General features: G+C 35.2%; 1 protein-coding gene across 4 annotated transcripts in view; it reads left to right on the top strand.

Annotated features, from left to right (window-relative positions):
* The window catches only part of LOC137392951 (vacuolar protein sorting-associated protein 11 homolog), an 88841-nt gene that overhangs the window by 28095 nt on the left and 36901 nt on the right, over positions 1 to 23845 (top strand). For all 4 annotated transcript variants that reach the window (XM_068079316.1, XM_068079315.1, XM_068079314.1 and 1 more), the window contains 6 exons: positions 4191 to 4403; positions 5017 to 5094; positions 9889 to 9967; positions 12417 to 12563; positions 21829 to 22026; positions 22429 to 22525. In XM_068079316.1, the coding sequence (XP_067935417.1) occupies positions 4191 to 4403; positions 5017 to 5094; positions 9889 to 9967; positions 12417 to 12563; positions 21829 to 22026; positions 22429 to 22525 (812 nt within the window). The remainder of the gene's footprint in view (positions 1 to 4190; positions 4404 to 5016; positions 5095 to 9888; positions 9968 to 12416; positions 12564 to 21828; positions 22027 to 22428; positions 22526 to 23845) is intronic.

Raw genomic sequence — 23845 nt, 5'->3', positions numbered from 1 at the left:
GTTAGTAGAGTAAGTATGGTAAGAGTCAGTCGAGTAGGTATGGTAAGAGTCAGTCGAGTAGGTATGGTAAGAGTTAGTAGAGTAGGTATGGTAAGAGTTAGTAGAGTAGGTATGGTAAGAGTCAGTAGAGTAGGTATGGTAAGAGTCAGTAGAGTAGGTATGGTAAAAGTCAGTCGAGTAGGTATGGTAAGAGTTAGTAGAGTAGGTATGGTAAGAGTTAGTAGAGTAGGCATGGTAAGAGTTAGTAGAGTAAGTATGGTAAGAGTTAGTAGAGTAAGTATGGTAAGAGTCAGTCGAGTAGGTATGGTAAGAGTTAGTAGAGTAGGTATGGTAAGAGTTAGTAGAGTAGGTATGGTAAGAGTCAGTAGAGTAGGTATGGTAAAAGTCAGTCGAGTAGGTATGGTAAGAGTCAGTAGAGTAGGTATGGTAAGAGTCAGTAGAGTAGGTATGGTAAGAGTCAGTAGAGTAGGTATGGTAAGAGTCAGTAGAGTAGGTATGGTAAGAGTTAGTAGAGTAGGTATGGTAAGAGTCAGTAGAGTAGGTATGGTAAGAGTCAGTAGAGTAGGTATGGTAAGAGTCAGTGGAGTAGGTATGGTAAGAGTTAGTAGAGTAGGTATGGTAAGAGTTAGTAGAGTAGGTATGGTAAAAGTCAGTCGAGTAGGTATGGTAAGAGTCAGTAGAGTAGGTATGGTAAGAGTCAGTCGAGTAGGTATGGTAAGAGTTAGTAGAGTAGGTATGGTAAGAGTTAGTAGAGTAGGCATGGTAAGAGTTAGTAGAGTAAGTATGGTAAGAGTTAGTAGAGTAAGTATGGTAAGAGTCAGTCGAGTAGGTATGGTAAGAGTCAGTCGAGTAGGTATGGTAAGAGTTAGTAGAGTAGGTATGGTAAGAGTTAGTAGAGTAGGTATGGTAAGAGTCAGTAGAGTAGGTATGGTAAAAGTCAGTCGAGTAGGTATGGTAAGAGTCAGTAGAGTGGGTATGGCAAGAGTTGGTAGACTAGGTATGGCAAGAGTTAGTAGAGTAGTTATGGTAAGAGTCAGTCGAGTAGGTATGGTAAGAGTTAGTAGAGTAGGTATGGTAAAAGTCAGTCGAGTAGGTATGGTAAGAGTCAGTAGAGTAGGTATGGTAAGAGTCAGTAGAGTAGGTATGGTAAGAGTCAGTAGAGTAAGTATGGTAAGAGTCAGTAGAGTAGGTATGGTAAGAGTTAGTAGAGTAGGTATGGTAAGAGTCAGTAGAGTAGGTATGGTAAGAGTTAGTAGAGTAGGTATGGCAAGAGTTAGTAGAGTAGGTATAGTAAGAGTCAGTAGAGTAGGTATGGTAAGAGTTAGTAGAGTAGGTATGGTAAGAGTCAGTAGAGTAGTTATGGTAAGAGTTAGTAGAGTAGGTATGGTAAGAGTTAGTAGAGTAGGTATGGTAAGAGTCAGTAGAGTAGGTATGGTAAAAGTCAGTCGAGTAGGTATGGTAAGAGTCAGTAGAGTAGGTATGGTAAGAGTCAGTCGAGTAGGTATGGTAAGAGTTAGTAGAGTAGGTATGGTAAGAGTTAGTAGAGTAGGCATGGTAAGAGTTAGTAGAGTAAGTATGGTAAGAGTTAGTAGAGTAAGTATGGTAAGAGTTAGTAGAGTAAGTATGGTAAGAGTCAGTCGAGTAGGTATGGTAAGAGTTAGTAGAGTAGGTATGGTAAGAGTTAGTAGAGTAGGTGTGGTAAGAGTCAGTAGAGTAGGTATGTTAAAAGTCAGTCGAGTAGGTATGGTAAGAGTCAGTAGAGTAGGTATGGTAAGAGTCAGTAGAGTAGGTATGGTAAGAGTCAGTAGAGTAGGTATGGTAAGAGTCAATAGAGTAGGTATGGTAAGAGTTAGTAGAGTAGGTATGGTAAGAGTCAGTAGAGTAGGTATGGTAAGAGTCAGTAGAGTAGGTATGGTAAGAGTCAGTGGAGTAGGTATGGTAAGAGTTAGTAGAGTAGGTATGGTAAGAGTTAGTAGAGTAGGTATGGTAAGAGTCAGTAGAGTAAGTATGGTAAGAGTTAGTAGAGTAGGTATGGTAAGAGTCAGTAGAGTAGGTATGGTAAGAGTCAGTAGAGTAGGTATGGTAAGAGTCAGTAGAGTAGGTATGGTAAGAGTCAGTAGAGTAGGTATGGTAAGAGTTAGTAGAGTAGGTATGGTAAGAGTCAGTAGAGTAGGTATGGTAAGAGTTAGTAGAGTAGGTATGGTAAGAGTCAGTAGAGTAGGTATGGTAAGAGTTAGTAGAGTAGGTATGGTAAGAGTCAGTAGAGTAGGTATGGTAAGAGTTAGTAGAGTAGGTATGGTAAGAGTCAGTAGAGTAGGTATGGTAAGAGTCAGTAGAGTAGATATGGTAAGAGTTAGTAGAGTAGGTATGGTAAGAGTCAGTAGAGTAGGTATGGTAAGAGTCAGTAGAGTAGGTATGGTAAGAGTCAGTAGAGTAGGTATGGTAAGAGTCAGTAGAGTAGGTATGGTAAGAGTCAGTAGAGTAGGTATGGTAAGAGTCAGTAGAGTAGGTATGGTAAGAGTTAGTAGAGTAGGTATGGTAAGAGTCAGTAGAGTAGGTATGGTAAGAGTTAGTAGAGTAGGTATGGTAAGAGTCAGTAGAGTAGGTATGGTAAGAGTTAGTAGAGTAAGTATGGTAAGAGTCAGTAGAGTAGGTATGGTAAGAGTTAGTAGAGTAGGTATGGTAAGAGTTAGTAGAGTAGGTATGGTAAGAGTTAGTAGAGTAGGTATGGTAAGAGTCAGTAGAGTAGGTATGGTAAGAGTTAGTAGAGTAGGTATGGTAAGAGTCAGTAGAGTAGGTATGGTAAGAGTCAGTAGAGTAGGTATGGTAAGAGTCAGTAGAGTAGGTATGGTAAGAGTCAGTAGAGTAGGTATGGTAAGAGTTAGTAGAGTAGGTGTGGTAAGAGTTAGTAGAGTAGGTGTGGTTAAAGCACTCGTTGTGAATACTATGATAAAAATGACTGTCATCAACTGTAGCAACTCGCGCTATCTTTTTGTTGCTGGCTTGTTTCAACATGGTTTTGGCAGATTTACACTATATCTCCCCATGGCACTACTGCTCGAATCAATCTATATTTTCACTGTTTTTCAAAATGCATAATTCTTACAAATGGGAGATTAACCATGTGAGATAAATCTATTCATGCTATTTAAATGAAAAGTTCATTATTTTAAATATCAATGAAGCTGTTGAGAATTTTTTCTCATAATGGTCAAGTACTTTGGCTCGCTCGACTGAGCTCATAACAGTACCTTTATTACTGCTTTTGACATCATACAGTAAATTTTATTTGGAAAAGCGTTTGAACTAACTGAAAATCTTCAAACTCAATTTAGTGCGGTCACACCCAATTTAGTTCGGTCACTCCCAATTTAGTTCGGTCACACCCAATATAGTTCGGTCACACCCAATTTAGTTCGGTCACACCCAATTTAGTTCGATCACACCCAATTTAGTTCAATCACACCCAATTTAGTTCGGTCACATCCATTTTAGTTCGATCACAACCAATTTAGTTCGGTCACACCTAATTTTGTTTGGTCACACCCAATTTAATTTGGTCGCACCCAATTTAATTCGGTCACACCCAGTTTAGTTCGGTCAGGCGTAATCCAAGATCGCCATTGATTTGACAACATATTTAAAGCAATTGCTACAATTATTATTTTATGTATATCACAAATATCCAGTTAAATCATTATTCAGAATACAAAAGATGGAGTCACGCAACCATCACACATAATTTAGCTGGAATGATAGTTATTCAAGCTCAGTTCTGACCCAAGTGACCCTTTCTTAGTTCAGTTCTGACTCAATCTCCCCTTTCTCAGTTCAGTTCTGACCCAAGTGACCCCTTTCTTAGTTTAGTTCTGACCCAAGTGACCCTTTTCTTAGTTCAGTTCTGACCCATTGTCCCCTTCTTAGTTCAGTTCTGACTAAATGTCCCCTTTTTTAGTTCAGTTCTGACCCAATGTCCCCTTCTTAGTTCAGTTCTGACTCAATCTCCCCTTTCTTAGTTCAGTTCTGACCCAAGTGACCCCTTTCTTAGTTTAGTTCTGACCCAAGTGGGCTCTTAGTTCAGTTTTGATCCGAGTTGCCTCTTCTTACAAACTTTGGTTCCTGAGATGAGATATCTGTACACCCACGGTATGTATTGTCCTGCTAACAGCCATTATCACCATTGTTTGCAGCAACAGAGATATGGATATTGTGACTATTTTTGACACTCTGAACAAGTTCATTGCGTACTCAGGGCCAATACCACACGTCATCAACATTCTCTTTGAATGGAATGCAATTTATGTTCTTGCCGGCGACAACAAGCTGTACATGCTTCTGGAGAAGGCTACCCAGACCAAGCTGGAAATCCTGTTTAAGAAGAATCAATACATCACAGCCATTAAGTTGGTCACATCTTTCCTTATAGCCTTTGATATAATTACTTGGTTACTCTGTTTGCAGTTCAGTAGTGTAGGCCTATGTGTTAGTATATTTGTTACTGTGTCATACTGCTCAAGGAATCTCGCTGAAGCTTTCCAAATTTTGTTACAGTAGCTCACTAGCTTTTGAATAAGTACCGGTTGCGTGGCTTCGACTTGCTACTTGACCATATCACGTTACGTAATATTATGGCTGCCAGAAAAAGAGATGGTTATATCTCACATTGGTGGTATAATCATATGAAATGGTGTTTGTACGAGGTAATCGGGTCGTATAATAAGATCGTAAAATATGTTTTAGTTCTCGACTGAATAGTTTTCTAGAAGTTTGTGTTTTTTTCAACTCTTTTCAAATGTAGCTATTTCAATTAATTATTGTCATAGAAAATGTGAGCATGTAATGTTGAGACAATACGACATGAGAAGTAAAGAATATTTATATAAATAACACGTGTTTGCGAGGTGGTCACGGTACATGTTTATAAGATGTCTGGTTGGCACACGAGTAACACGAATCTCTTTATTATATGTCAATAGTAGCGCTTCCTATGGTCGTTATATGGTGTATGTATTGTAGTATAGCCAAAAGTCAGCATTATGACACTCATGGACTGGTCGACATCTTCCGTGTTTACGGAGATTATCTCTACACGGAGTAAGTGGCATCGTGATGAGAGCTCATCCTTCCTATCATTCCTTAGTATCATTATATAGTTGTATGTGTATATAGGTATACATTCCTTAGTTGTATATGTATATAGTTATACCATAGATGTATAAACCTAGATTGGCCAATAATAGCTATTCCCATCAGTTGCCTTGTCAGACTTAAATAGCAAAACGTAACGTCATTGTATTGTACCTCATGCTTGACTGCACTGTTGTTTACAATGGAGCTAATGAGAAGGTGACAAAATTACATTTATTTTCACATAAAAACCTTCTTGGATACATAATCCACTGAACTAAAGCAACTCTGTGATAATATCTGATAACCACTATAGATTAATACTATATAAGCTATGAATTGTTGTACACAAATCATGAGCCATCAGGGCTTTATTTGCCACCCTCTCCTATCCCCATTCTCTCTTTTCCCCTTCTCCAAAGAACAAGTTAGAAGGGGAAAAGAGAGAATGGGGGAAAGGAGAGGGGGGGCAAATAGCCCACCCACTCAAAGAGCCAGACCCTGGCTAAGTAAATGGACTAATATCATGCTGAACTAAACATGACTAAATATGATGAATATGCAAGTATATCGTAAGTCAAAAATGAGACAGAATGATTATTTTATAGGTGGCTATGTAGCTGGCTAGGTCACCAAAGCCGAAGTGTAATGATTGTATCACTAGCATCGTGGATGTTACCAACTTTAATGTAAACCAAGCAACGAATTCCCTAATCACAGTTAAGAATCGTGGTGGCTTGACTTTGTTTTCGCCTGTGGGGATTGAGGTTTGCAACCATAGTGAGAAAGCGACGAGAGTGTTGCAGAGTGTTGCGTAGTGGTGCTGGATTGGTGAAAAACTTTCCCAGGCTAGCACTAATTGCCACCATAGAGAAGTTGCTGAGGTTCAACATCATGCTATTGTTTAATTGCAATCATCAAGCTAGTAGCCTAGCTCGTGAGATAGCAAAGAGATATATTTTCATTAGGGCTCATTATGAAGCTAAGAATAGAGCTGGCACGGTAGCTCGTCTGGTCTTGACCCACCGGGTCGGGCCACCCGACTCTCGGGTCTTCCTATGCAAAAAACACGGGAAGGTTTATGGTTAAACAACAGCAGTTGCATATCGCTTTTTATGTGCGATTGAAATGGAGTCGCATATAGTCCTAGCACGGAAGGACCAGGCGAAATAAAACAAGGTGAGTCAAGACTATATTTTTACGTCTGCGTCTTTGGACTATAGGTTTCACAACGTTTTTCAGCAAGAAATAATCAACATGTCGGTTGTCTGGGAGTTCATGAAGAAGCCAGTCACGAAAGGAAAATACCAAGTTATTTGTACAATATGCGAAAGCAGGTTAAAGGTTGACTTGCAACAAAATTTACATTACAGTTATTTAGTATCATAAGATTCACCATGTCCTACTCTGTTGTGTTGTAGGTGTGAAATATATGGGAATGTGATTACAAGCTCTTAAAAGCTAAAAAATGAACAGTTAATCGCAGCCACACGAGACCGCCGTAGTTTAAATTCGCTTTCCAAAACGGCTCAAATGGGACGTAGTAGTTACAGGATGGTTTCTGTTTACACTTTCATGCAACCTCATTTGTCAAAATGTTTTCACAAATATACTTCACGCATTCAATAAAACCATGTCTATTGTTCTTACGCGGCTATTTTATCGTCATTATATTGCTGTCACTTTTAGCACTGATATCTTATAACTTACTGTAAAAAATTGTTAAACTTTTTAACCTTAGCTCAAAGGAGTACATATCATTGTCCGATAATCATGACGAGCCTGTTGGTCACCTGTGATAATCGAAAAGTGCTGCAAAAAATTATTTTCGAAGTATTGGGTCACGAGATTAGATTACAACTTGACTATTGAATAATGCCGAAACAAAACTGTAAAGTAGCGATCATCTATATTTGATATGGGGTTTTCGATAAAACCTGAAGTGTTTGTCATAAACTAGATCTACGATAAGTTTTATATTGAGCTTTGTAATGGCTTTTCAAATCACGTGAGAACATCACGTGACAAGACGATAACCAAACTGTAATGACTACGTCAGAGAAATAAACAGATTCCAATCTACGGCAGCTTTTCGTTTTTGAGCTTTTAGGAGCTTGTAATCACATTTCCACGTATTTGGCAACTACATGTACAACACGACAGAGTAAGACATGGTGAATCTTTTGATACCAAATAACTGTAATGTGAATTTTGTTGCAAGTCAACCTTTAAGCTACAAAAAGGGTCCACCTCAATACTATTGAGTCATTTACAACGAGGGCATCCTGAGGAACTTAAAAGCGCGTCCAAGAACCTTCAATTCAGCAAATTTATTTTATTTTTAGTTTCTTTCACTAATACCAGAGGTTTTAGGGAAGAGATGGATTTTTGCTTTCCACTATGCTGGGTTATCTATTTCTATATTTGTAAAGTGTTTCTTAACTAATCTCTTGTTAATTATAATAGCAGTTGAAAATAAAATCTGTAATAAAAACACTAGCCAAATCATGCCATTAATCTATCACCCATTGAATAGCATTGATCCACCAATGTCTAGCCATAAATTGTAGATTGCATCTATAAACCAAGCTACAGAATATAATGATTGTTGTGATAATGGTTTGTTTTATCTTAGATTGTTGATGTCACAACATTAGGCTGTATTAGAACTATCTCCTAAAGTTAAATGAATAAAAAAATAGCGCGTGCTGACCCGCTCCGACCCGATCTTGGTCCTCATTGCTGACCCTGAGTCTGGTCCGACCCTGCATTCTTTGGTCTCATTCCAGCTATAGCTAAGAAAGCCAATGATTCCGTTTCCTTGATCAGATCAAAACTTCACAGGCACATCATACTTAGTCATGTTTAGTTCAACATGATATTAGTGTTTTACCTAGCCAGGGTCTGGCTCTTTGGGTGGATTGGCTATTTGCCCCTCTCCTTTCCCCCTTCTTTCTTTTTCCCTTCTCACTTCCTCTTTGGCGAAGGGGAATAGAGTGAATGGGGATAGGAGAGGGTTGCAAATAAAGCCCTGATGGCTCATGATTTGTGTGCAACATTTCATAGCTTTTATACTTTTAATATATGATGGTTATCAGATATGATCACAGAATTGCTTTAGTTTACTGGATTATGTATACAACAAGGTTTTCATGTGAAAATAAATGTGATTTTGTCACCTTCTCCTCATTAGCTCCACAGTGCAGTCAAGCATGAGGTACAATACAATGACGTTACGTCATGTTATTTAAGTTTGACAGGCTTTTTCCCTATTGTCCAATCTAGGTTTATATATCTATGAGTTATACATTCCTTAGTTGTATATGTACATAGTTATACATTCCTTAATTGTAACTGTATATAGTTATACATTCCTTAGTTGTATATGGAGTTGTACACATATATAGAGTTGTACACGTATATCGAGTTGTACACATATATAGAGTTGTACATGTATATAGAGTTGTAAACGTATATAGAGTTGTACACGTATATAGAGTTGTGCACGTATATCGAGTTGTACACATATATAGAGTTGTACATGTATATAGAGTTGTAAATTTATATAGAGTCTATAGACATATATACATCTATATATATAAATTTGGTAAGAACTTTTAGCCTATACTTTATTGTATATATATATATATATATATATATATATATATATATATATATATATATATATATATATATATATATATATATATATATATATATATATTGTCTATTAGATACACTTCAGGACTCTAGTTGCAAGAGTTGCCAGCCATTTTGCAATTTGAATCAACTGCTTGTTCCTAAAAAAAACTTTCTGGGGCGCTTTCCTTCTTCATAAAGTTTTGACTGAAGCTAGTTTCATAATTTTTCATACATTGAATTGTGCCATTCTAGCATGATAAAATGAAATGGCGTATTTTCATTTGGGAGATAACTATTGTTGAAAAAATACTTAACAAATCTTTTACATGTTGATAAGGATTGTAGCAGTCATGTTTAGAGTTGATATTGTTGACAATTTATCCAGTCCAGCAGAATCGATTGTGAAGTATTATTGTGTTATTATTATATATATTATATTATTGCGCCTCTAAATGACCTTAAGCTAATATAAAATGACCAATATAAAGTGCCCACCGATTGATATTTTAGTTTTCAGGTACTGGTGCAGTTCACCCTTGCTACTTGCATAGATGCATGTTTTACGCAGGTATTCAATTATGACTTTAAGTCATTTGAAATATAGTTTACAATAATGTCTGCAGTGCATCTATGAATTTTTATTCTGCTTTCTGGCAGCAAACCAGACTTTATAATTTAAAATACTTTATTTGTTTAGATAGTTCGCTGGATCGTGGAGTTGAAAGGTTGCATTGAGCATTTGAGGCAGTTTGCAAATATTAAGTTTATCTAGAATCAATTTAACTTCAAAATCATCAGCCAGTAGACATTTGTTCGTAATTTTGCTATGCTGTGTTTATATTAGTTCGATGTTTGCTATGTCAGATGTCATTCTTGTCTGAGTTTCATACAATAGCAATTTTATTGATCTTTGGTTATCAATGGCAAGAATATTGATTGTAAAGTATTTTAGATGAAGCCCTTAATTGATAGCTTATAACAGGCATTTCAAACTATGATATTGTAGATAAGTAGATTATGCTGCTGCGTGCTTGCATGAACTTACTCTGTGGATATATAGAATAGCTCTTCTTTTATTGACTGAAAGTGGATTTTATAAGATTCAAACTGCCATTGTAGGAGAGGAGATCATGACGGTGCTATAGAGCAGTACATGAAGACCATAGGTCGACTAGAGCCGTCATACGTTATCAGAAAGGTGAATTGACAAAATTTAGTAGTAAATATAACCTCTTTTTCGAGTTTTAATTATTGTCTCGAGTATGGTTGAACTGTTAAACTTTTTCATATCAAGTTGATGTGCTCCTATTCTATCGCTTATGTTCCAACCATGCTATATTGTTATATATGTTGCTATATCGGAGCAAATAATCCTGTAGGAATACTCTGCAAGTTGTGTACATCATTCTGCAGCCTAAGATCTATTGTAGCAAATGCTGCAATGAATGACATAGCATTAAAGCATATGCATTATGTTAACCTATCTAAAAACTATTAGATACTACATGTATTATTACTACATCTATTAGATGTAAACAAACACATCATCAGGTGTAGTTATAGATATCAGAATGTTTAATCAACAGACACTGTGTAGTTATAGATATCAGATTGTGTAATCGTCAGACACTTTATAGTTATAAATATCAGATGGTTTAATCATCAGACACTGTATAGTTATAGATATCAGAATGTTTAATCAACAGACACTGTATTTATAGATATCAGAATGTTTAATCAACAGACACTGTATTTATAGATATCAGATTGTTTAATCAACGGACACTGTTAAGTTATAGATATCAGATTGTGTAATCGTCAGACACTGTATAGCTATAGATATCAGATGGTTTAATCATCAGACACTGTATAGTTATAGATATCAGAATGTTTAATCAACAGACACTGTGTAGTTATAGATATCAGGATGTTTAATCAACGGACACTGTGTAGTTATAGATATCAGATGGTTTAATCATCAGACACTGTATAGTTATAGATATCAGATTGTTTAATCAACGGACACTGTGTAGTTGTGGATATCAGATGGTTTAATCATCAGACACTGTTTAGTTATAGATATCAGAATGTTTAATCAACAGACACTATATTTATAGATATCAGAATGTTTAATCAACAGACACTGTGTAGTTATAGATATCAGATTGTGTAATCGTCAGACACTGTATAGTTATAGATATCAGATGGTTTAATCATCAGACACTGTATAGTTATAGATATCAGAATGTTTAATCAACAGACACTGTATAGTTATAGATATCAGATTGTTTAATCATCAGACACTGTATAGTTATAGATGTCATATCGTTTAATCATCAGACACTGTGTAGTTATAGATATCAGATGGTTTAATCACCAGGCACTGTGTAGTTATAGGTATCAGATTGTTTAATCAACTGACACTGGGTAGTTATAGATATCAGATTGTGTAATCGTCAGACACTGTGTAGTTATAGATATCAGACTGTTTAATTAACAGACACTGTGTAGTTATGGATATCAGATTGTTTAATCATCAGACACTGTGTGGTTATAGATATTAGATTGTTTAATCAACAGACACTCTGTGGTTATAGATATCAGATTGTTTAATCAACGGACACTGTGTAGTTATAGATATCAGATTGTGTAATCGTCAGACACTGTATAGTTATAGATATCAGATTGTTTAATCATCAGACATTGTATAGTTATAGATATCAGATGGTTTAATCACCAGGCACTGTGTAGTTATAGGTATCAGATTGTTTAATCAACGGACACTGTGTAGTTATAGATATCATATTGTGTAATCGTCAGACACTGTATAGTTATAGATATCAGATGGTTTAATCGTCAGACACTGTATAGTTATAGATATCAGATGGTTTAATCATCAGACACTGTGTAGTTATAGATATCAGATGGTTTAATCATCAGACACTGTGTAGTTATAAATATCAGATGGTTTAATCAACAGACACTGTATAGTTATAGATATCAGAATGTTTAATCAACAGACACTGTATTTATAGATATCAGATTGTTTAATCATCAGACACTGTATAGTTATAGATATCAGATTGTTTAATCATCAGACACTGTATAGTTATAGATATCAGATTGTTTAATCATCAGACACTGTGTAGTTATAGATATCAGATTGTGTAATCGTCAGACAATGTATAGTTATAGATATCAGATGGTTTAATCATCAGACACTGTATAGTTATAGATATCAGAATGTTTAATCAACAGACATTGTATTTATAGATATCAGAATGTTTAATCAACAGACACTGTATTTATAGATATCAGAATGATTAATCAACAGACACTGTATTTATAGATATCAGATTGTTTAATCAACGGACACTGTGTAGTTATAGATATCAGATTGTGTAATCGTCAGACACTGTATAGTTATAGATATCAGATGGTTTAATCATCAGACACTGCGTACTTATAGATATCAGATGGTCTACTCATCAGACACTGTATAGTTATGGATATCAGATGGTTTAATCATCAGACACTGTATAGTTATAGATATCAGATTGTTTAATAATCAGACACTGTGTAGTTATAGATATCAGATTGTTTAATCATCAGACACTGCAATGATTATATTTTCGAATATTGAACAGTTCTTAGATGCACAGAGGTTGCACAATCTCACTGCATACTTGGAGGAGCTTCACAACAAACTCCATGCTACAGAGGATCACACAACTCTCCTTCTTAACTGCTACACCAAACTTAAGGACGAGGACAAACTTGATGAGTTCATTTTGGTAGGTTGTAACGACACAGAAGGGTATCATGGTCAACAGAGAAAATAGATGTTGTATAGCTATGGCTTAGTAGTAATAATGCTGTCATACAGCACCGCAGCCAGTAATATCGTCTGCAGAAGAATCTGCTCTTTGTTTTCAAAGTTAAAGAACTGTCATTTCACAAAGAAATCTCATGTCTCATTGAATTGTCGCTGCAATTTGGAAAAAAGCATCTCCACTAAACGATATACATCGCTTAGGCTTTTAAACACAAGTCAGTCAATTTTTGCTTGTGTCTTCTCTGCTCTTTCATGATGTTGCTTCTGCAAGTTTTCTAGAAATATTGCTGCTGAACTCTTATCCCATGACCAAACACAGCGAAGCCATTGATTGCGAGATTTCTGATAAATGCATCTGTGCACACAAATCCTGAGAAATTATTCGTTACCCGCCGTTACCAACCCCTTGTACCAAAATCTCATCAGCAAATTTAACCATTTTGGTATAGAGTCGTTTAAGTATAATAATGATACAACACACATAAAACTCTTTAAATATTATACCAAGCCTTTGAAAAGTTTCCGCAATATCCTAAAACTAACCCATCTCATCGGATTATACATAAATAGAGAATATTTTGGCCAAAAATTGAGAGAAAAACTTGCCGCGCTTTTTTTAATCAAAATTAAAACCGGTCAACGAAACGCCAATAAGGCCGTTCGACAAATAGTAGAACTATTAAGTTGTGCGCATTTCACGAGAAAAACGTGCACATTTCACCAGTCTACAGCATTGTCTAATTGCCGAAGGTTTTTGTAATTAACGTAAAAGTACTGAAAAGTTATCGTTTCTTTTTTGCCGATTCTACGGGACTCTGACATTTTGGACATTTATAATGAGTACTTTGGTATTCCAACTGATGTCCAAAGCAGTGAAAGTCAAGGAAATGATGATGATATTTTTCGAACGATTCTCACACTGTTACCTATAAACTTATTACAATATTTAATTGTAAGAATGATTATTTGATGTTATTAGATTTAGTTATAAGAATAATCATTCGAATTTACAAGATCGAAGTTCATAGTGACCGATGGTGTGCAATATGTTAGTGTTATTATTTTCTAAAGATTTTGTTGATGGTACTACGGCTGCACTCAATATTGCGGTACTGCCAAGTCATTTTTAATATCTGCAATATTAAGTAATAGGCCTACTTTTTTTTATAGATATACATCTATTTCTATGACAACCAGCTCAAATCTGTTTAGATTTTCCCACGACCAAACGATTGGAAACCAAGTTTGAAAGTGTTTATGATAAATGCATGTGCACACAACTTTCGAAAATTATTCATCAACAATGAGACGAACCCTTGGCTCGAAATTTCATCAACAAATCTAGCCATCGTTTTGTAGATTAGTTAAAGTATAATAACGATACAAAACACATATAGGCATATTTAAATATGTTACCAAGTCTTTGTTAATTATCGAAATTCTCTTAAAACTTACCCATCTGATCCGATTATACACAAATAGACAGATTTAGTTGGCTGAAAAATCGTTATTAAAACTTGTTAAGTCTCACTTTTATAAAAGTTAAGACCGAAAATTAAAACGCCAAGTGACAGAGAATGGAACGATTAAGTCGTGCGCATTTCACGAAAAAATAACGTGCACTTTTCACCAGTCTATAGCATTGTCGAATTGCCGAAGGTTTCGGTAATTAATGTAGGAGTACAGAAATCGTTTAGTTTTTGCCGATTTCAAATTAACTGACACATTTGAGTACTTTGGTATTCTAACTGATGTCCCACGCAGTGTAAGTAAAGGAAATGACGATGATATTTTTTAACGGTTCTTATGAGATTATTACAATAGTTAATTGTAAGCTTGGATGACTACAGAACAATGACTACGTAGTACAGATTTTCTAAAAATCTATATAAATATCACAACTTCGTGATCATGTTAGCTATGACGTTTTGAAATGTAAACAAAATTGTGCATTGATTTTATATTATTACTATATTAATAATATTAGTTATTCTAATAATATCAGTGCATTTTACTTCTAATATTGGCCAATATTGCATTTCTCCTTTTGCAGGAGGAGAGATATAAACATATAATCTTTTCCTTTCATTTTTGCTATTTGTTGTATATAATAACACCTACACCCAGTACATTACAGCTTCCATTGCATAATAATAGAGTAATACCAATACAGTAATAATAGAAAACCAATGCACAATTTTGTTTACATTTCAGAATGTCATAGCTAACAATATCAAAAAGTATCAAGAAGAATATCCAAACTTATAATTAAATATCGTAATCTCATAAAAATCATTAGAAAAAAATATCGTCATTTCCTTTACTTACACTGCGTTGGACATCAGTTAGAATACCAAAGTACTCCAATGTGTCTAAAACGTCAGATACTTTGAAATCAGCAAAAATGAAACGATTTCATTAATACATTAATACATTAATACAGAAACCTTCGGCAATTCGACAATGCTTTAGACTGGTGAAATGCGCACGTCTTTTTAGTGAAATGCGCACGACTTAATCGTTCTATTCCCTGTCGCTCGGCGTATCAATTTTGGGTCTTAACTTTGAGAAAAGTGAGGCTTAGCAAGTTTTAATAGCGATTTTCGTCCAAATAAATCTGTCTATTTGTGTATAATCCGATCAGCTGAGTAAGTTTCAAGATAATGTCGACGGTTTACAAAGACTTGGTAACATATTTAAATAGGTTTATATGTATTTTGTATCATTATTTTACTTTAACTAATCTACAAAACGATAGTTAAATTTGTTGATGAAATTTTCATACAACGGTTCGTCTCATTGTTGATGAATAATTTTCGGGAGTTGTGTGCATGTGTGCATTTATCATAAATCTCCCAAACAATCACTTCGTTCTTGTTTGGTCACGGGATAATATTTTCCTTTCATTATTGCTGTTTGTTGTACATAATAACACCCAGTACATTACAGCTACCATTGCAGCTACCATTGCAGTTCTCTTATTGCACTGCAGTGCCATTTGACTGCTAATATTGCATTTCTCAACCAGCAGTACCCTTTCTTTTTCCATTTTCACTTTGGGCGGGGGCTGTATGACAGGTGAATTTCTGGTTAATAAAATGCCTAATGTAACTCAAAGTTTAGTTCAACTTTACAGAAAACTTTTACATTCAAACTCTTACATAGGATCACTTTTTATATTACTGTGCACCCTCGAGATACGATTACCCGGATATACGATTTTTTCACCTTGCGTAGACAAACATTGTGATATCTTCACCTCGCTATACGAATTTTATTTCATCATACGAATTTGAGAAAAGTTTCGCCCGAGTTCAAATTTGGCCGTCGGTGTTCTCATAACACACGTCGAAATAAAAAAACACCGAAATGTATTTTGCCGAAAACATTCTTAGAACGTTTAGAAGAGACACGATGATCGACTACTCTCATGTCCGCGTGGAAAATTTCATGTAAAATACACAAGCGAGAGCAAATATTCATTTGTAGCGTTATTATATCTTTTACTATAAACTTTTAAGTCAGCATACGTAAATAACTACAAGATTTCATTGAATTCGTTATCTATGGAATCTGAGACCGACGCAAACGTTACAAAACTAAGGAAAAATGATTTCTATGTCAACAAAGTTGGATTTCGTAAATAAGAAGGGACCCGTATTATTAACATTGTCAAGGAATATGATCGTAACCAATCAGCATTTGCAATTATCATTAAAACAAGAACTCCATTAAAGCAAGCACAAGAAAAAGCTTCCGACTGAAGATTTGAATGAGCTAGGTGATGCACGCGATCAGCATTCAAAAGGAGCAACCATTTAGTAAAGGCGAGGATGTAGAAGATACAGAAAATCCCACATTCGCAGATATATTTCAAGTGTTTAATTTACTGATGTGGACTTGTTCATTAAAACAATGCATGTATTATATATGTTATTTATTTCTTGTTTGGCATGTTTTTTGTATTTTATTCGTTTTATTTGTTTCCTTTTGATTTTATGTTTTATTTTTTTGTTTAACCATGTCTTTGCAGATGGGCTTGTTATCTCCTATGTGAATACAGTTCATCTGTATGTATGTATGTATTTAACTCATATAACTAGCTACTCAAGATAGTTGACGCATCCACATTACTTTCTGAAACTTGCTAAAGTTCTGTCCCCCCCTAGGGAATAAATACGTACAAACTTTGTATTTATGGTTACATTGATTCTTGTGCACTGTACCACATTCTCTGGATCCTTTTACAAGCGCTAGCTAGCAACTTTCTGCATTGCACCATCAATCTTTTCTTTTGAACCAGTAGAAAAATTGGACAGGAATGGACACCTTCTTTTAGCCTGCTAAAAAATTCCAATTCGTTACGTTTTAAATTTATTTTCAAGTGTACAGCCCCATAATTAGCATTGATACGTTTTTGCCTCCTCTCTGCTGCACTTGCTACATATACCAGCTAAAGCCGCGTTACTCCAAAGGTATGTAAGTCCTGTATAGAAAAAAAAATTTTTTGGTAGCCATTAAATGATCAAGTGCGCGAGAGGCCGCTTTCTATAACTGCATCGCTCGGCCTTATTGATTTAGGTTGTAAAAGGTTTCAACCAGATAGGCTAAGGTTTATAGTGAAAATAGGAACTGCTGAAGGATAAAATTCTGTGATAAAAAGTTGAAATTCAGTAAAATAGTTCAAAATACATACTAAAACGTAGTTTTAAGTGTGGGCTTAGCAAGCTAAACTTACTTGAAGTGAATTCAAAGTTTATGTTATGCGTACCTTTTGAAGGCAAGAACTCCTTACCGTACGTACTGCATTTGGTACTCACATAATTTTGCGTTTTATTGCAGATCATAACCATTAAAATACACTAAATACAGTACAGTTACTATAGGTAACTATATTTACTAAAGTTAACATACTCTTTTGTTGCTAATTGTCAATATGTACACCTTTTTATAAAAAAATTGACGACTTTTACCAGGTGGTGTTTGCATTGTATAATTACAATGGTCTCTAGACCCTACATACGATTTTTTCACCATACGATGCCAACCCTGGAACGAATTAACATCGTATCTCGAGGGTGCACTGTACATATGATCACCTTTTATATCACACTAGCTGCATTACCCGCCTACAGGAACAGATTCACGTGCAGCATAAGGTTTATTGAGAGTTGTCTTTCATACTCTAAAACAACTCCAAATATGCAGTCTACTGAAATTGTTGTCCTGATCAGAGTATGTATGCACATATACATGTCAATGTTGGGGAGAACAATAGAAATCTGCAATGTGTCTTACAGCTAGACGCGTGTAAAATCTAGTAAATATTCTAGATTCATGTGTCTAGATTCATGCATCCGTTCATAGCCATCTATATTTGCAGTTGACCATCGCGCACTTCTGCTGCTGAGCTCCCTTCTCGGCTGACCAGTCTTTACCCGCCGAGCAGTTGACAATCGCGCTCTTGCACTCGCAATCAGTCGGCCCGCCTCGCAATCAATAGCCTCGCAATCAATTGCCTCGCACTCGCCTTGCAATCAATCACCTCGCACTCGCCTTGCAATCAATCACCTTGCACTCGCAACCAATCGCCTCGCAATCAATCACCTCGCACTCGCAATCAATCGCCTAGCACTCAATCGCTTTGCAATCAATCGCTTCACACTCGCCAACTCATTCATCCGAAAAGCTGCGCTTGGTGACTCTCGCTGTACTCAGGGAGAAGAAGGTCTCCCACGCATCCCCGAGTGACGCCGTGCTGTGCTAGCTGGGCGTTGCTCCCAAGCCTAGCTGTGCTACCCGGCGTTGCCCAGGTATTAAAAAAAATCTTTGCACACAAATTTGATTTGTATTTAACATATAACAACATTTGCCATTCTAACTTTCAAACTACACATCATGAAATAAGTGTTTTCTGTATTTAAAATAAATTAAGAGAGAAAATAAAACAACTGTAAAGGTTTTCAAACTTTTTCAAACAAGTACAACTTTCAAACTTCATATCATGAGGAAAAGGTTTTGTGCAAGACAACTGATCTAAAAATAAATAAAATAACTGTAAAGGTTTTCTAACCAATGTAAAGTTGAAATTTCTTAACTTTCGGCAACCTATATCTTTTAATAACGTATAGTGGAACCTCAGTTCTTGAACATAATCAGTTCCAGAAGTTCAAGATCCGAAACAATTTTTCCCATGAAAATAAAATAATGTAAATTTTTATCCGCTTCAAGGCGAGAAAACAATTTCGGTAAAGTATTTTTCCAACATTTTACACCATAAGCTGTACTTGTACCCGCGTAATAAAAAAGTATTTGCACAGAAAATCTACTTGTATTTACCATATATAACAATATTTGCCATTCTAACATTTAAACTACATAGGTAACAGGAGAAAACATGATAGGTAACCTTTCATGAAAAAAGCGTTTTGTGTAGTTGAAATAATTTAAGAGAAAATAAAAACAACTGTAAAGTTTGTCAAACAACTGTAACTTTCAAACTTCATATCATGAAGAAAAAGGTTTGCTGCCAGTCTAATAAATTAAAAAAAAAATAAAACAATTGTAAAAAGGATTAGATGCAAATTTCAAATAATTAGCAAGTAATAGCTAAATTAAATCAGTTTTGCAACAATTACAATAGAAGATGATGCGATAGTGATACAATTAATACATACTTAATAAAATTTGTGAATATGTTGAATTAATAATAACAATTCTTGCATGGAAGTGTGTGGGTATAAAAAGGTTACTGTCCCACCAGAAACTATCCATCATTTCTTTGAATACGACGATACTAAAAAATATGACAGAATATCACAGTATTTTGTAGTTGAAATTTTATTAGAACAATGTCTGCCAAAAATAGTTGAATAAAAGAATAATATTAATAATAAATATTGGAAACTAATCAAGTAATAATAACAGTGATAGGAAAATGAATAATGTTTTAACTTCAAACACGATACTCAATTTTAGTTTAAAAGTCATGATAAGTTTATAAATGTAATAAGAGAATTTGAATTTATATATCTTGTATATATATATATATTTCTCAAAGTATGTAAATGTATGTAAATATAAGAGGGTGGAGAATAACTGATACTTGCAATCTTACACGATAAATCTTACAGTAATCTTACAAATGTTTGTTGTAAAGTGTGAAATTAATTACGAAAAACTAATTGGTTAGGTTTAAAAGGAAAGATGTGTAAGCTAATACATCTAGCTGTACAACCCAGCGTTGCCCGGGTAATTAAAAAACTGAACAGAAAATTGATTTGTATTTAACATATAACAAGATTTGCCATTCTACCTAAAACAACTGTAAAGGTTTTCAAACTTACTTTGTCAAACAACTTTTAAACTTCATATCATGAGAAAAATGTTTCGTTCAGGTCAAATTAATTTTAAAAATAAAACGACTATAAAAAGGTTTAGATGTAACAGTGAAATAATTCGCAAGTACTAGCTAAATTAAGTCTGTTTTGCTACGATTACTATATGAGATGATTCGGTAATGATATAATTAATACGAACTGAGAAAACAAAATAAAATTTGTGATTATGTTGAATCAATAATAACAATACTTGCATAGAAGTGTGTGTATAAAAAAGTAACAGTTCCACCAACATCCATCAAAACTCTGAATACGACGATATGTTATGTAGAAATAAAATATTGTAGTGTCTTTGTCTGATCGAAGGTGAGAGAATTTAGATGCTATTCCTACTCGAGATAATACGATTGTCCGCGTGAATAGTAGTGTACTTAACAGCAATTTAGCAATTGAACCTTAAGAAAAGCCAGAAATAGAGGTTCACAAAAACGGCATCGTGTTTCATAGAGTTAATAAAATTTAATCGCCAAATTCTAATATCGAGAGAGTCTATTGTCGATATTGTTTTGCCGAAAACAAATTAGCCTTAATATCTCGATGGCTCTATCTATTGAGCTTACAGCATCTATGGCTTTATTTATTGAGCTTACAGCATCTATGGCTCTATCTATTCAGCCTACAGCATCTATGGCTCTATCTATTCAGCCTACAGCATCTATGGCTCTATCTATTGAGCTTACAGCATCTATGGCTCTATCTATTCAGCCTACAGCATCTATGACTCTATCTATTGAGCTTACAGCATCTATGGATCTATCTATTCAGCCTACAGCATCTATGGCTCTATCTATTGAGCTTACAGCATCTATGGCTCTATCTATTCAGCCTACAGCATCTATGACTCTATCTATTGAGCTTACAGCATCTATGGCTCTATCTATTGAGCTTACAGCATCTATGGCTCTATCTGTTCAGCCTACAGCATCTATGACTCTATCTATTGAGCTTACAGCATCTATGGCTCTATCTATTGAGCTTACAGCATCTATGGTTTTATCTATTGAGCTTACAACATCTATGACTCTATCTATTGAGCTTACAGCATCTATGGCTCTATCTATTGAGCTTACATCATCTATGACTCTATCTATTGAGCTTACAGCATCTATGACTCTATCTATTGAGCTTACAGCATCTATGACTCTATCTATTGAGCTTACAGCATCTATGGCTCTATCTATTGAGCTTACAGCATCTATGACTCTATCTATTGAGCTTACAGCATCTATGGCTCTATCTATTGAGCTTACAGCATCTATGACTCTATCTATTGAGCTTACATCATCTATGACTCTATCTATTGAGCTTACATCATCTATGACTCTATCTATTGAGATTACAGCATCTATGACTCTATCTATTGAGCTTACATCATCTATGGCTCTATCTATTGAGCTTACATAATCTATGGCTCTATCTATTGAGCTTACATAATCTATGGCTCTATCTATTGAGCTTACAGCATCTATGACTCTATCTATTGAGCTTACAGCATCTATGACTCTATCTATTGAGCTTACAGCATCTATGACTCTATCTATATAGCTTACAGCATCTATGACTATCTATTGAGCTTACAGCATCTATGGCTCTATCCATTGTGCTTACAGCATCTAGCCAGTAATCTTTGCTTTACATTGACTCATAACTGTCTTTCTGTCCATTTGATCCATTGTTACATTTATGTGTACAATCAGAAAGGTCAAGGCTTTTACGATCAACTCAGTCATAGGCAATTATGAAAAAGGGCAGTTTATGATGTGTATAATATCGTGTCTTTTTATATAAGTTTTTTAAAGATCAAGTCCATTTTTCCTTTTCTAGAAAAAGGACAGAAACAATGAAGTTACATTTGATATAGAGACCGCTATCAAGGTACTGAGACAAGCGGACTACCATGGTCACGCCCTCCAGCTCGCTCAGAAACACTCCAGACATGAATGGTATCTAAAGATTCAGCTGGAAAACATCAAGGACTTCGGTGCAGCCCTCAAGTACATGCAGGACTTGTCATTCTCTGAGGTCAACAGTTTGTCATAAGCTCTTTAGTCGTGGCTTTATGGTGTGCGCTCTAGTCAGTAGTGGCTGCTTCAACACCTGCGGAACACAGGTGCTTCAACTAAAGCACCTGTGTTCAGCTGGAGTGCATGTTATCAACTAAAGCACAAGCTATCAGCAGAACTAGCTCCTTGCTTGCGCTTCAGCTGATAGCATGTGCTCCAGCTGATAGTAGCTGCTTGAGGTATTGGTGGGTGATCTAACTTTTGGTACCATGTTTCAGCTATTGGATTGTTTCTAAGTTCTTTTACTTAACATTCTGAGACAATTCATCTGTGCAGCCGTACTTATTTACCTGGTGATTTGTTACATCCTATGAGCTTTTGGTTGGTCAGAATATGCCGTGAATATATATACTGGTTTTAGGCTGAGAATGCTCTCAAGAAGTATGGTAAGGTGCTTATCCAAGCCCTTCCTCAGGAGACAACTAGTCTACTGAAAAGACTGTGTCTTGGGGAATACAGTGAGTCACTATTTACTAATCACTAGTTCAGCTGTTCAATTGATGTATTTCAGTAAAAATGGTTACGTGTTGAACAATCAGTATAAAAAGGAAACATTTCTAGACTATTTAAAATACCAACATTTGGCTTTATCGATGCATATATTGTTTGATAGCACCAACTAATGGACTTGCTCAGATTGAATGTTTGTTTAGTGATTATTTTCAAACATGTATTTTATACAATGAACTCCAGCCATTAGACATTAATTCGTTAAATTGTTGGCATCATAAAGCAAAAATGTTGTCTAAACGGGGTATTGAAACCCATAACAATTATCTAATGCAAACACCCCCTGGTGAAAAGCATGAAAATTTTATATATATGAACATACATATTACCAATCAGTAACAAAATAGTATACTAGCCTCAGTAACTTTGGTGTCTAACTGTAATATTAGCTTACAGTAACTTTAAAGTATTTGGTGGTTAAGATCTGCGACAAAATTTTATTGCAATAAAATCACTTCTTCCTTTGACGTCATTATCAATATTTAGACCTGTGGCTAATGAATTAAAGTTATATATGTAGTTACATAGTTATATGCGCATAATGAATTAAAGTTATATATGTAGTTAGATAGTTATATGCGCATAATGAATTAAAGTTATATATGTAGTTACATAGTTATATGCGCATAATGAATTAAAGTTATATATGTAGTTACATAGTTATATGCAATGAATTAAAGTTTTGGTAAATATCATATTAAACGCTAAAATAAATTTTCACTTTTCACTAGTTTTCATTTCACTCACTCAATATTGGGTATCAATATATCAATATTGGGTATCAATATATCAATATTGGGTATCAATATATCAATATTGGGTATCAATATGCCATTTACTCCCGTGGTCACTTATATTCTTGCTATGCTGATACAAAAGCCATTTACTCCCGTGGTCGCTTATATTCTTGCTATGCTGATTAACACATAAAAAGCCATTTACTCTCGTGACCACTAATATTCTTGCTATGCTGATTAACACATAAAAAGCCATTTACTCTCGTGGTCACTAATATTCTTGCTATGCTGATTAACACATAAAAAGCCATTTACTCTCGTGGTCACTAATATTCTTGCTATGCTGATTAACACATAAAAAGCCATTTACTCTCGTGGCCACTAATATTCTTGCTATGCTGATTAACACATAAAAAGCCATTTACTCTCGTGACCACTAATATTCTTGCTATGCTGATTAACACATAAAAAGCCATTTACTCTCGTGGTCACTAATATTCTTGCTATGCTGATTAACACATAAAAAGCCAT

This window comes from Watersipora subatra, chromosome 4 (assembly GCF_963576615.1).
Source record: "Watersipora subatra chromosome 4, tzWatSuba1.1, whole genome shotgun sequence".
In the NCBI taxonomy this organism is placed as follows: Eukaryota; Metazoa; Bryozoa; class Gymnolaemata; order Cheilostomatida; family Watersiporidae; genus Watersipora; species Watersipora subatra.
The sequence above is the reverse complement of the archived record's forward strand: the minus strand, read 5'-3'. Positions and strand labels throughout refer to the sequence as shown.